Genomic DNA, 13,496 nt, shown 5'->3' on the forward strand with positions numbered 1-13,496 from the left:
AGCAAACTGAGGTGCAGAGAGGTTAAATCATTTGTTCATGGTCACACTGTAATAAGTGGCAGAGTCAAGATCTGATCCCAAGCCTGACTCTCTCCACAACTCTATAATCTTTTCACTCCATTAAGGGCTTTTGACTGGGGATCTGGGATTCTTAGGAGGTCTACACCCAGGCATCAGATGGTCTTCAACCTCTGAAATCAAATGCACAATTGTGTATTTGTCTGTGTGTGTGTTTTGTTTTATGTTTAGTGGACAGTCTATGTCTTTGATCAGATCCCCAGAGGTGGTTGTCACTTGCCCCCCATTGCCTGTACCATGTTGCCTTCCTGGAGTTGGTGGCCTTTGAGCTGGGCCTGGAAGATTGAGTAGGACTTTATGAAGTGGGGATGGAGAGACAAGCAGTGGGGTGGGGATGAAGAAGATAACCCAGGTTAGAGGGAACAGCATAAGCAAAGGTATGTGAAGGGGAAATAATTCAACACCTCCAGGCAATGGTGAGGATGTCCATGAGTTCTCTTTCACTTATGTGCATGTCAGTCATGACCCTTGGAGGCCAGCTCATGATGGGTCATCTGCCTGCCCTAGAACTTACCAGCCTCTAGCATTCCAGACCTTCCCAGGGTCTACAAGAAAAGAAACCTCAGGCCTAGGCATCAGGATGTCAGTTCTGGTCTGAGTCCTGTCCTCTGCTGACTTTACACTGGCACAATCTAGCAGGGAGACTTAATGTCTTCTCCTCCCAGCTTCCTGGTACAGGGTAAGAAAGAAAGCTCACAGATGCAAATGCTTGTGGCTCTTCATTGACCAGAGGCTATGTTAGGGGAGAGGACTTCCCTGGGGCCCCCACAAGGCCTGGAAAACCCCTCTGGCCCTGACCTGCTCCACCCCTTGGCTCTCGACCCATTTCTGTCTTGGGTAACTCCTGAGTCTCTTCACCATGGCCAGTTTGGAAGACTTTAGGCACAAGGACCTCGTCTTTTCCTTCAGATCTTGGCTCAACAAAGAGGCAGACTCACCGTGATATGGATACAGCTTGAGCGTCCAGGAGTCTCCCCAGATCCACGGGAGGGCCTCGGTGGTGTGTTCATGTTGTCATATTTTTGTAAAATTTGCAAAGGTAAGATACTTTAACCACAGTAGAAATTACTATTTTCTTCCCACTCCAGCTTCGTTTGTGTTTCAATTTTCCTTTATATGGGATAATTGGAGTGGCCATGGGCACTTCTGGGATCTGACCAAGGGGAAGCTGAGTCGGGGACTGATTTGAGTTGGGTTCATTAGGACATGTTTATGTGGTCCTCTGAAACACAGGATGTATTAATATTTATGTGGTTCTCTGTGTATAGATAAATCATTGCTAGTAATCTCTGTGTAGAGAATAGCTTCTAGGAATTCTACCCACTGCCCAACTCACTTGGCATGGTGATATTAAGTTGCCATATCGTGATATGAATGTGTCTCATGGCACCCAGCCCAGGAAGTATATGGTCAGTAGAGAAGAAACAGGAGAAACCAGGCTTGAAATGTACAGAGCCAGAAGCTAGTCTGTGGAAAATTCTTCTAATCATCGGGGGAGAAAATGTGTTTTAGAGGTTATGCAGGGCAGTTAATAAAAGTATTACACATTTTTGGGGGATTGTGTGATGTATCTGTTTTGCATTCTTTTCTCATTACAGGTAAATATAGGTACTTTGTACCTAATTTTATGTTTATAATTTTGTATATTTTTCTTAAAGAGGGCTCCTCAAATTATAAAACCTTCAGTTCCCACAAGGTCTTCACATCCAACCTTGGCTCCATCATTTATTTTCTGTGATCTTGGGGAACTCACTTGTGCTTTCTGAGCCAGTTTCCTCTTCTGAAAAATGTGAATGATAATTTGGACAGGTGAGGATTCAGAAATCCTCGTGACCTTATTCCATTTTTGAAACCATTAGTAGAAGAAGTCACTCGGTCAAACAAAAATTAAACCAGAATATAAAGATAGGAAAAGATGTAATATACAAGCAATAACGGTGAGCAATGAATCCAGTAAAACTTAAATCTAAGTTAATGGAAATGATGTGGTTGTTGCAAACCTCTAATGCAGTTTATAAAGAAAGAATTTTTGTAATAGAAGAGACATTATGCAAGAACAAATTTAATAATAAGCTGTATCTATAATTCCAGACTTTTTTTCCCCTGCAAAACCTGGGAAGCAAGAGGGATGAAGGAATATAAACATCCTAAAAGCCTCATATTGTTGGAGACTTTGAAATTCTTGGCATTGATACATACATGCTTAGATATTTGTTAAACATTTACAGATACCAACCAGCAAAATAAAAAGGGAATTGGAACTTCTCTACCTCCCTTTTCTTTTATCATGTGGAAAAATCTCAAAGCCCTGGCACTGGGAGCTGCTCAGAAGGCAAGGGCCACATGTGACCCCAGCTTCCCCCCACCCCAAGCACAGGGCCAGGAAGCCACTGCTTGTGGCTCCCTATCTGCTGCCTCCCAAGCAGCAGGTCCCAGTGAGGTGGGGTGGCAATAGGTTGGGCTGGGAGCAGATTAATAAACTCTCTCCTCCCCGCAGGGAAATAACCAGGCCAGATAAGACTAGCCTTAAAACAAAACAAGGGCCGATGTAGAAAAGGATTGGATCATAAGACCTGAGCAAGCCATAGCATCACTCATTACACAGAGCTGAGCTTTACTGCTCCCGGCATTACAGTAATGGGCCTGACGCCAGCCCAGGAATCCAGAGAACCAGGTGCCACCCCCCAAAAAACAGTGTCACAGAACTAAACATTATGCATGCTGCCCCAAGTAACACAGACCCAGGCACTCAGGAGAAAATAGAGAAATTAGGATCCTAGTCACAAAGGTCACAGGGACTTTGGTGGCCCCTGGTCACATGTGTGAAATCTTGGCAATGTGTAGGAATCAGTGAGTGCACGCTGAGTATGTGTTTGTCTGAAATTAGAAAATACCCAAGTGTGGGCCTGAGTCTTCCTCCCTGCCCCAGGGCCCAGACTTGCCCACCCAGGGCCCCTAAGGCAGGTGTTGGGCCTCACCCTCAACCATGGCTCCCTGAGGGCAAGGGCTAGAACTTCCTGAGACGGAGAGTGAGTCTCCCAGCTTCAGCTAAGGCTTCCTGGGGCCCCCACACAGGCCTTCTGAAGGCCCTGCCAAGTCTGGGTGTCCCACACCTGAGGCCAGCTCCTTCCTCCCTGTGGGAGTCTACCCAGGGGCCAGCTCAGTGCTCTGCCTCCAGGGGGCGCCAAAGGGACACTTCTTAAAGGCTGCTGGAGTTGGGGAGGAGACCTGAGTGTACACTGACCGCACAGATGGTCACAGCTGAAAGAGCCTGAAGGCTGGCAAGTTCATTCCCACCTGACAGGAGATGGCTGAGGCTCAGAGAGGGTGATCCAGGCGAGTGCAGACCTGGGCTGGGGCCCAGCATGGGGGGCAGCCTGGCCCACTATGGCTCACTTTGCTATCCAATGGCCCCAGGGAAAGGTATGCAATCTTTCCACCCAGGAAAGCCTGGCTCCAGGACAGCTGGCTGGCTGGGGGAAGGAGGAGGAAGACCCTCTTGCTTCAGAAATGGCCAACACAGCAAATGCCCAAACAACTCTTTGGTTCAGACTAGCAAGCAAAGGCTCAAAAAAGCATCAGTGTCTTGCCTGAAGCCACACAGCAATTTAGTGGAGGAGCCAGAATGGAACACAGGGCTCTTGACACCCAATCTTGGGCAAAGGACTCAGAGGAGGTACTGCTATGGCTGCCACTCTTGGCCAGGTGGGGCCCCAGGACGGCTCACACTCGGGAATCCTCCGGCTTCTTCCCTGGCCCTGACACTAGCAGTTGCTGCGCTACAGCAGGGCTGGATCTGCTCTCCTTGGTCCTTGCCTCTTTGTCCTGCTGCCTCAGGATGGCCAAAACTAAGGCGAAGCAGATCACGGAACCTGTTTTGAAGAAGAACTGGAGGCCGATGAACCTGGGGAAAGAATGGGAACCCTTGAACTCAAGAGCGGCCAGGCCAGGGCATGGACATCAGCAGTCATCACTCATTGTGAAATCAGAGGCACCGAGGCCTCAGGGAGACACTGACCTCTGCTGCAGCTCTTCCCTGAAGGAGAGGGAGAGGCTCTGCAGAGGAGCCCTGGGTGGGAGCAGAGGCCTGGCCATCTTCATCGCCATGTCTTGGACTCTGCTCTGTGGCCTGGGCTGGCCCTGCCTGTCTCCGAGCCTAAGGGCTCAGAGGGCCTGACAAGTAGAATTTTATATTGCCCCATCTGTCCCAAGAACAAACGGGTTCCCGCTCCCCCGTTTAACTATCAAGGCCCTTGTCTGACTTTTCCTCTTCTAGGAAGCCCCCTGTGGACAGTCCCAGCCCACAGGAACTGTGCCCTCCTCACCTCCTCACAGCTGAAAGTGAACAGCTCCTTGTCCCCAGCCCTGCTATCAAGTCCTCTCCACATCCATCCCAGGCCAGCCGCCTCTGTGCCTTCAGGTTCCTTTGAGTTCCCCATTGTACAGATGGGAAGACTGAGCCCCAGGTAAGTCCCATGATGAGGGAGACAGAGCTGGGCCTGAAACCCAGGCCTCCTGTGTCCTAGACAGAGCTTTCTCCCCAGCCCTTCACCCCAAGTCCCTCTTGCAGCATGGCTGCTCCTCTGTTTCTCCCCAAGTTCCTGCATAGACGCTGTGGTCAAGGCCCAGCTCTGCCAGTTATTAGCTGTGTGACCTTGGGCTACTTGCTTTAACTCTCACTTTCTTCATCTATAAAAGGAGGGGGGCAGTGTCTAGCTTGAAGGGCTGGTGAGCTCGGCACTGAATATATAATGGCACCTGTCACCTAGCAGGTAGACTTAAATGAAACCTCCCCTGCCTGCTGGTATCCTGCCTGGGACTCTGAGAGTATTTCCAGCACCCTTCCCACAAGCCATCAAACCAGGTCTCACCGGTTTCGGAGCAGGTCGTTATTGTAGTAGCGACAGACAGCTCGACGCCCACAGCTCAGGGCCCAGTGCACACAGGTGGTGTCGATGGCGCTGCCGTGGATCACGGGGCTGGGCATCCAGGCTGAGGGAGGCGGTGCTCAGGGGATAACGAAGGCCCACTGTCCTGCCCTGCCCCCTCCCTGGCACATACAACCCCTCAGGGGCTCTGGGTTACTGGGGCCTCTTGGCTCTCTGGCCCTCAAGCCCGCCCCACCCCTGTATCTGAGGTAGCTTCCTGATGGGTTGTCTAGTCTCTGCCTATACACCCCACTGTAGGAGAGCTGGGCCAGGTCTGTCACCCCATGGGCTTGTGAGCCCTAAGATCAGGGATTGAGTTCCGCTCATGCCTGTGCCCCAGGCCTGGCACACAGTGGGCATCTGGACCCCATCACCACCAATGGTCCCAAGCAAGATCTTTACCCAAAATCCTCAGGAACATGAACTGGATGCCCACGGCCAAAGTCTTGTCTTCTTTCTTCACTCCTCTAACAAGCAGAGACATGGGCAACATGAGGTTGGAGGGGTTCCAGCCCCCAGGGGCCAGGCATCAATGGTGAAGGGTTCTCATCATGCCCTTCTCTCCCACCACCCAGCACCAGCCTCCCTCCCATCTGATGATCTAAGCTGGGGGGCTCAGGGACGTACCCCATCCCTTTTCAACCTGCAGAGCCTGGTCCCATATACAAGACAACACACCTACTGACCATCAGGGTCCTGTGCTGACCTCTGTATGTTTCTGGTCACAGACATCACTCCTCTTCCTCCACCCACTGGTCCCATCAAATTCTCCCCTTACTCCTACAGTTGGCAAGACCTGGAGCTGGGACAGCCAGACACTTCCCCAGCATCCCCAACCACTGTAACGCCACAGCCTGCGATCCTCTGGCTCCTGCCAGACAACACCAGTGGCCAGCATTTATGGAGCACTCACTACGGGCTCAGTAATTCTGCCCTGCAACCCTACATCACTCCCATGAGTGAGATGTACATTAGCCCCATTTTATAGATAACGAGACTGACACTTAGACAGATTCAATAACTTGGCCAGGATCTCATGGCCAACAGCGGTCAGGGCCTTCTCCACGCAGTCCTGAGGCTGTGTTCTCAACTCCTTTTAGTCAGGCTGCCTGTTGGGCATCTGATTCCTCTATTTTCTCTCCCAGGCCGGCTTGTGTTCTAGATCTACATGTCTTCTAGTATTTGCGAGGGGCTCTATTTCCCTTCTAATTTCCTAGAAAGTAGATAGTGAATAAAATAATCCCAGGAGAAGGAAAATGGAAATTATCTTGCTCTGAGGTCCCTGTGATATTGTGAGATACGTATTTGGTCTTCCCGGCATACACTCCTACAATTCTTGGACTTTTCAAAGTGAGAAGTGTCTTTTTGTATGCTAATAAGTGGACTGATGGTGAGCAGCCCCTAGGGAGCTTCAAGTTGGGGCTTGGTCACCAGAGGGACCAAGGCAGGATTAGAGGGTAGGGACTTTCAGCCCCAACCTCCAGCAAGGGGAGAGAGGCTAAAGGTTAGGGTGACTGCCAATGTCCAGTGATTTAATCAATCATGCCTACATAATGAAGCTTTGGAGAGCTTCCGGATAGCTGAACACACGGAGGTCCCTGCAGGGTGCAGCCAGGGAGGGCATGACAACTCCTCCCCCATACCTCGCTGTGTGCATTGCTTCATCTGTATCCTGTGTAATATCTTTTATAATAAACTGATAAAGTAGATGTTTTCCTGAGCTCTGTGAGCCACTCTAGCAAATAAAGCAAACTCAAAGATGGGGCTGTGGAAATCCCAGCGTATGGCTGGTCAGTCAGAAGCACTGGTAAAACAGCCTGGGGCTTGCGGTTGGCGCGGGAAGTGGAGGGGAAGTCTTGTGGGACTGAGCACTCAGCCTGTGGGATCTGATGCTGTCTCCAGCTAGATCGTGTCAGAATAGAATTGGAGGACACCGGTTGGGGTCCACTGCAGAATTAATTGCGTGCCTGGTGTGTGGGAAAATACCCCCACACTTGTTGCAGAAGTCTTCTGTGTTGATTGTTGAGTGACAGAATAGAAAAACTGTTTTTCTCAGCCGAGTGTGGTGGCTCACGCCTGTAATCCCAGCTGTTTGGGAGGCCAAGGTAAGTGGATCACTGAGGTCAGGAGTTCGAGACTGGCCTGGCCAACATGGTGAAACTCCATCTCTACTAAAAATACAATTAGCTGGGTGTGGTGGTGGGTGCCTGTAATCCCAGCTACTAGGGAGGCTGAGGCAGGAGAATCACTTGAAGCCAGGAGGAGGTTGCAGTGAACCGAGATTGCGCCATTGCACTCCAGCCTGGGCGACAGAGCAAAACTCCTTCTCAAAAAAAAATTTTTTTTTCTCATTCAGTCCTCTTATCCCAGTCCTCACCCCAGGAGACCCTGATTTTGAACTCAGGTGACAATTTGTCAGGGCCAGCAGGCACTCTTAGGATGAGGGCCACAAAGATCTTGGCCCAAAAGGCAGTGCTCAGCATGGGCTGGGTCCACAGTGGGCACCTGATAAGCGCTTATATGTAGCCTTGAAGCAGCATTCAGAATCATGCACCGGACTGACACAGTTTGGTTTCCTACATGCACCTCCTGCAGCTCATCCATTGCAGGTATGATGTCCTCACCTCCAGAGGCCAGGACAGGGCCCTAGGTATGTCCTCCTCTCCCCTGGGCAAGTAGGAGCCTGGGCTCTGGGCCAGGGAACCAGTACTATTCCACCCAACACTTGCTATGTGACGGGGGCCAGCTCCTGAACTTCTCTGAGCCTCAATTTTCTTATCTGCAAGATGGGGAGAAAACCTTGCCTCAGTAGGTTGCCATGGGATGAACACAGTTAAGGCCATGTTGTGGGGGCCAGGACACCCAAGTGGCCTCCTTCCTTGAACTCCCCCCTCAGAATTCCTTGTTCTGCTTCTGGTTAAGGACCTCCTGGTATCCACCTGCCCCTGCCCCACCCCCACCTTCACCTTAGGATGAGCATGAAGGAGGGTGTGTGGGTGAGACAGGCCAGGGCCGAGCCCAGGCTGACCAGGAGCAGGAAGGGTACCACCAGGTGGCTGCAGGTCGAGTCGCAGGATCCCGCCATCACGGGGTTGCCCTCCGCCACGCAGCTGCAGTTGGTATAGAAAACCTGGAGTGGGAAGAGGAGGAAGAGACTTCAAGAGCTCCAAGGGCGGGCAGCTGGCCAAGGGCTTGCAGCAGGGAAGGCTTGTGAGAGGCCCAAGTCCCACGGCCATTTGGGGTAGAGCTGGCTGGGCGTCCGAGATCCTGACCCATTGGCTGAGCAAAGATGGCTTGAGGAGCAGGCACCTCAAGGGCTCTCTATGCTCGAGTTGAGCCTGGGCTGAGGCTGTGAGCAGGGAGAGGGAAACAGAGAGAAAGTAGAGAAGAGGCAGGGACCCAGAAGAGCATCATTCTCCCACATTCTACACCCCAACTGTAAGAAAACATCCCCAGACTGGCCACGCCCACAGGCTGGTCCCCTGGAGTGTTTGATCCCAGCCTGCACTCACTCCTTAGGTAGCCAGGAAAACCTCCAGCTAAGGACTCTGAGAAGTGATCTGGAATGCCAGGGCCCGCGGGCACCCGATAGAAACCAGGCCAAGCCAAGAGGCCTGGTCTTCTCTTTACTTTCCCATAGACCAGAGCTTCTAGACTCATGTGCCCCAGCCACACAGGGCCTCAGATGGGAGACAGGTGTGCAGGGATTAGTCCCATCAGCCCTTAAAGTGGCCAGCTGGCCTGGGCAGCTAGAGCCCTCTGAGCCTCTCACCTCCAGCCCTGGCAGCTGCAGACACTTCCCAGTGTGAAAAGGGTTCGGAATCCCTGAGGTGGATGCTGGGGGCCTTGGGAGAATTTTAAGCCAGGAGTAGATGAGACTGGATGGTACAAAGGGTGTTCTGGGGGCTGCACGGAGGAGGGACCAGATCAGGGATGCAGGCCAAGGGGCCCATCACAGAGTGGGCTTGGGGGTGTATGGATAAAAGGGTTTAGATTTGAAGTTACTTAGCAGGTGGAATAAGAGAAAGGCAGGAGAGAGTGAGCATGTGAGCACTTAGGCTTGGGTGACCAGGCACTCTCCATTGGCCGGCAGAGCCAATGTGCATGATGAAGCTGTGCTGATCCTTCACACAAGGGTCTGAAGACCTTTCACACAAGAAGCTGTGTGACCCCTAAGTGCATATCATCTTACATTGCAGGAAAAGTGGCCCCTGAGCCTCCAAATACAGGCTGGAGATACAATGGAGGGACAAGAAATGGAGAAATGCTAAGGCAAGGTTCCTGGGAGAGAGACATCCTTACCTGCTCCTTTTCTCAAAAGCAGAGGGTTGCTGGGATAAACGCAAAGGCTGGATTTTTCCTGACCCTTGGGTTTTTCCTGACCCTTCAGTTGGGTTTTTCCTGACCCTTCATATTCATCTAATTCCATGGCAGGAAGTTTTTCTCATGAATGACTTCAATCCCTCTGCTGCCTCAGAGTCTCATTCCCCCAGAGCATTCAGCACCACACCTGTGCGGTCACCCACCTGCCCCATCTTACCTCATTCACTCACGTACTCATAAGCTGTTACTGCGCAGCTGTGCTGGGTGCTGAGCCACCCATCCCTGAGCCAAGATGCTCACAATCCGAGGAGGCAGACGTGTCAAGACACAATTCCAGGCCAGCATGACAATAGTCCCTGAGTGCTAGCCTGGTCTCAGCTGCACCCTCCTCCAAATACTGTACCTAAATCCAAGCCTCCGTGATGTTCCAAAGAGGGGGCTGACTGGGAGGCCAGGGCCTTGGTGTCTAGTCCCAGCCCTGGTATTGAGACTCTGGGCAATGTCTGGTCCTTTCCTGGGCCTCCATTTCTCATCTGTACAATGGGCGTAATAGGAATGTGTATTACTGAGTATTTAAAATTGCCTAGGCACTGTGCTGTGTGCTTTCGTGGATAACGTCATGTGGTTCTTTGCTTACTATTTAATGAATTCATCCAGGTAAAGCATTTAGTCAGTACATTCCTGCTCTGTAGTAGGCACTCAATAATATCTCCCCTATTTTACAGACCAAGAAACTGAGGCACTGGTTAAATAATTTGCCTAAGGTAACAGAGCCAGTTAGAGGCAGAACAGGGATTTGAACCGGGTCCCATACCCACAGGAGTTCACTGCTCCACCTGCCAAGGCCTGGGGGCCTCTGGAAGGGCTCTCAGGCCCAGGTGGTGCCTGGCTGGCTTCTAAAGGACTGTGCACCATCAACATGTTCTTCTGCACCAGCCGGTGCAGCCCAGGTCTCTCCCTGGAGGAGCCTCAGCTTTAGATGCTGATGCCCAGCATGAGGGTGGGAGGTAAGAGGACTCTGGAGAGAGGGAGATGTTGTCATAACAACCAGCCTGATGCTGCTGCCCCGACAAATCCCCCAGGCTTCACTACAGCCTGGGGGCCTGAGAAGGCAGACATTGTCCCCCTTTGTCATTTTGGGAAACTGAGGAAAAAGGGGAGGAGGAACCGGCTGGTCTTAGCCTTCCTAAGATTCAGAATGCACTGCTGCTGATTACATTGCCTTCATTTCCCCACTGGGCCCCTTGGCTCTGAGTCCTCAGCTCCTAGCACAGGGCCTGGCCCAGAGGAAGAGATCAGTGAAAGTTTGTTGACTGACTGACTGACTGAATGCTCGCTGGCCTTCTATGTCCTGTACTCTGCTCGCCTGCCCCCACACTATGGCCTCAAGCGTGATCAAACACAGATCTGAACTTGTCACTCCCTTGCTGAAAACCCATCCATCGCTTCCTACTGCTCTCCAGAAAGTCCCCATTCTTGGCCTGGCATTCAAGGCCCCTCTTTTTCTGGGCCCTGCCTTCCCTTCATGAACCCTTGTGCTTCCACTCCAACAGAAATACTGTGTGTGCATGCTTGCACATGTGTGTTCCTCCAAACCTCTGCTTAGGCCATTTCCTCCTGCCTGGAAAGCTCTTCCCTCCCAAGTCCTAGTTTACCCATTCATTCTTGAATGTCTGGCACAAATGCCACTTCCCATGAAGCCTTCTGGGACCCACCCCCACCCAGGGGGGATGTGTCTCTTTTCATCCTTGTACGTACTTGTAGCGACCAGTGGTCTTACCTATCAGCACCTCTGGAATTCCTGTGAGTTATTTCCTTTTGCATCTCCCCTGCACAGAGATCTGGAAGCCAGAATGGTTCACCTCTGTGCCCTGGGCCCAGGCTGGCAATGAAAGCTTTATTTTTATTTTTTGAGATGGAGTTTCACTCTTGTTGCCCAGGCTGGCGTGCAATGGCATGATCTCGGCTTACTGCAACCTCTGCCTCCCGGGTTCAAGTGATTCTCTTCTCTCAGCCTCGTGAGTAGCTGGGAGTACAGGCACACACCCTGACGCCTGGCTAATTTTTTGTATTTTTAGTAGAGATGGGTTTCACCATATTGGTCAGGCTGGTCTGAACTCCTGACCTCAGGTCATTTGCCTGCCTCGGCCTCCCAAAGTGTTGGGATTACAAGCGTGAGCCACCGCGCCCGGCTGATGAAAGCTTATTGAGAGAATAATGTTCTACATCTGCCAACAGAGAGAGACAGAGAGAAGAGAGCTAGAGAGTGAGAGCTTGCAGAGGTGGAGAGTATGACAGGCCCACAGAGACAGGGCAGGCAGGGCCCTGAGGGGCAGAAATTGCCACCAGAGGCCTGACTCACCTGGCTTTTGTCCAGAGCATCCTGGACCACCTGTCTTGAGCAGCCTGCGTGGCAGGGTGTGATGTATTCCACACGAGTGCTGGGGTCGCAGACAGGGTTAAAGCCGTCCGATGGGCAGGAGCAGACCTCCATGCAGCTTGGAAACAGCTCCGGCCCAGGCTGGGCACTGGTGGGAGAGAAGGTCAGTAGGGTTGGCCTGGCTTCCCTCCCTTAGGCCACTAGCGGGGACCTCCTCAGCCCTGTAGCTGAGAGCAATGGCCAGAGATTTCAGCTCCACACGGAGGATTTTCACCATCAGGGCTGCCCGATGATGGTGTGATAGTGAGCTCCTTGCAATGAAGGTGTGCAAGTATGGAGACAGGCCCCCTAGATCCTACGAGCCTTTGAGCTTCTTCAAACATCTCTGCACCTCAGTGACCCTTCTACAGGGTATACAAGATAAATTCCTCCCAGAAGTTAGTGTCGGATGAAGAGTATCTTTTCCTCAATGAGCTTCCTTTCTCCGAAAATCAATGATTGCTTCCTTTCTCAGAAAATCAGAGCTATGAGTGTGGGACCCGACCAGGAGAACTGACCACCCGTGGGATCTCCAGCCTGTTCCTGCCTCTCTGGGCTTCAGTTTCTCTGCCTGTCATGACCATCCTGCAGTCTCACTCCCACAACCCTGTTCACTGTGTCCAGGAAACATTTTAGTCTCACCTGCCTCCCTCCGAGGGCCTGCCCCCAAATCCCCGGGGTGCCCCAGCTCCAGGTGACCAGGGCAAGGTGAAGGTGGGCAGGGGCAGGAGGTCAGAGGGAGGCTTAGTCTGAGGGGGAGGTCACCCTGGGAGGAGGGCAGGGAGGTGGCCCCTGGGACTTAGAGTGTCACCTGGCTTCACACTAGGGGGAAGCACAGCTAACCTGCCAGGGAGAGAGAGGCTCAGAGAGGCTGGGCCTTTCAGGGTCACACAGGGGTCCAGTGGCCAGGCTGCGGAGAAAGCCAGAGGTGGAAGCTGGAGGTCCCTGTCTTGGGCTTGGGGTGGGTGTGGGGCAGAGGCCAGGCTGATCAGTGAGGCTGGGACTGGAGCTTAGTGAAATCTCAGTTCCATGGAGAAGAGGGTGAGCAGGAGCTGGAGACAGTCTCTAGCCAGGGTGCGGAGTGGGGAAGTGGGGCATGGGGCAAAGTGAGCTCCTCTCCCTCCCTGGGGTGAGGGGGCACTCCATCTGAGAGGGAAGGAAGATCATCAAACACAAAATATTTCCTTTTCCTCCTCTGCCAGACAGTGCTGGTGTGTGTCTGACAACGTCTTGGCACATCTCCCTCGGGGTGGGGGTGGGAGTGGGAAGGCTGGCACTGTCTGCACTGAGGGCCCATCAGGAGGCGGTGCCAGGGGACTCTGCCAAGGGAGAGGCACCTCCCAGAACCCTCTGCCAGCAGCTGGAAGGCTGAGCAGATAAGAGTTAGGGGGCCCTTCCTCTGCTCGTCACTCTCATTGACCACCTGGAGCTGATTGCTTCTGTGGGGACAGTCCTGGCTCCAGGCTCTACCCGGTTCCAGCTGTGGGGTAACTTCACCTCTCTGAGCCTTGCTGTACTCATCTGTGAAAAGGGGCCAATAAGAGGACCCATTACAGAGATCCTGTGGGGGTTCAATGAGATGTAATAGGGGAAGACGCTGAGCGAAGGGAGACCTTCGGTTCTTGCAGCTGTTGGGACCTGTGGTTGTGCAGGAATAGGGAAAGTTCTTCTTGCCTAGCTCAGTTGGTCCCAAATGGTCTCTTCAGTGAATTAGAACCCAGAGCTTAGTGAATAAACCGCAAGAATTT

The 13,496-nt window shown here is 52.3% G+C and overlaps 1 protein-coding gene across 4 annotated transcripts in view; it reads right to left on the reverse strand.

The window, feature by feature from the left end:
• Positions 1 to 2,120: 2,120 nt before the first annotated feature.
• Positions 2,121 to 13,496, reverse strand: part of SLCO2B1 (solute carrier organic anion transporter family member 2B1) — a 165,272-nt gene continuing 153,896 nt past the window's right edge. For all 4 annotated transcript variants that reach the window (XM_031653102.1, XM_021926322.2, XM_021926321.2 and 1 more), the window contains exons 10-14: positions 11,692 to 11,857; positions 7,973 to 8,136; positions 5,409 to 5,473; positions 4,950 to 5,070; positions 2,121 to 3,982 (exon numbers count right to left, since the gene is read on the reverse strand). In XM_031653102.1, coding sequence (XP_031508962.1) covers positions 3,802 to 3,982; positions 4,950 to 5,070; positions 5,409 to 5,473; positions 7,973 to 8,136; positions 11,692 to 11,857 — 697 coding nt within the window. In that variant the 3' untranslated portion in view covers positions 2,121 to 3,801. The remainder of the gene's footprint in view (positions 3,983 to 4,949; positions 5,071 to 5,408; positions 5,474 to 7,972; positions 8,137 to 11,691; positions 11,858 to 13,496) is intronic.

This window comes from Papio anubis, chromosome 12, assembly GCF_008728515.1.
Source record: "Papio anubis isolate 15944 chromosome 12, Panubis1.0, whole genome shotgun sequence".
NCBI classification, from domain to species: Eukaryota; Metazoa; Chordata; class Mammalia; order Primates; family Cercopithecidae; genus Papio; species Papio anubis.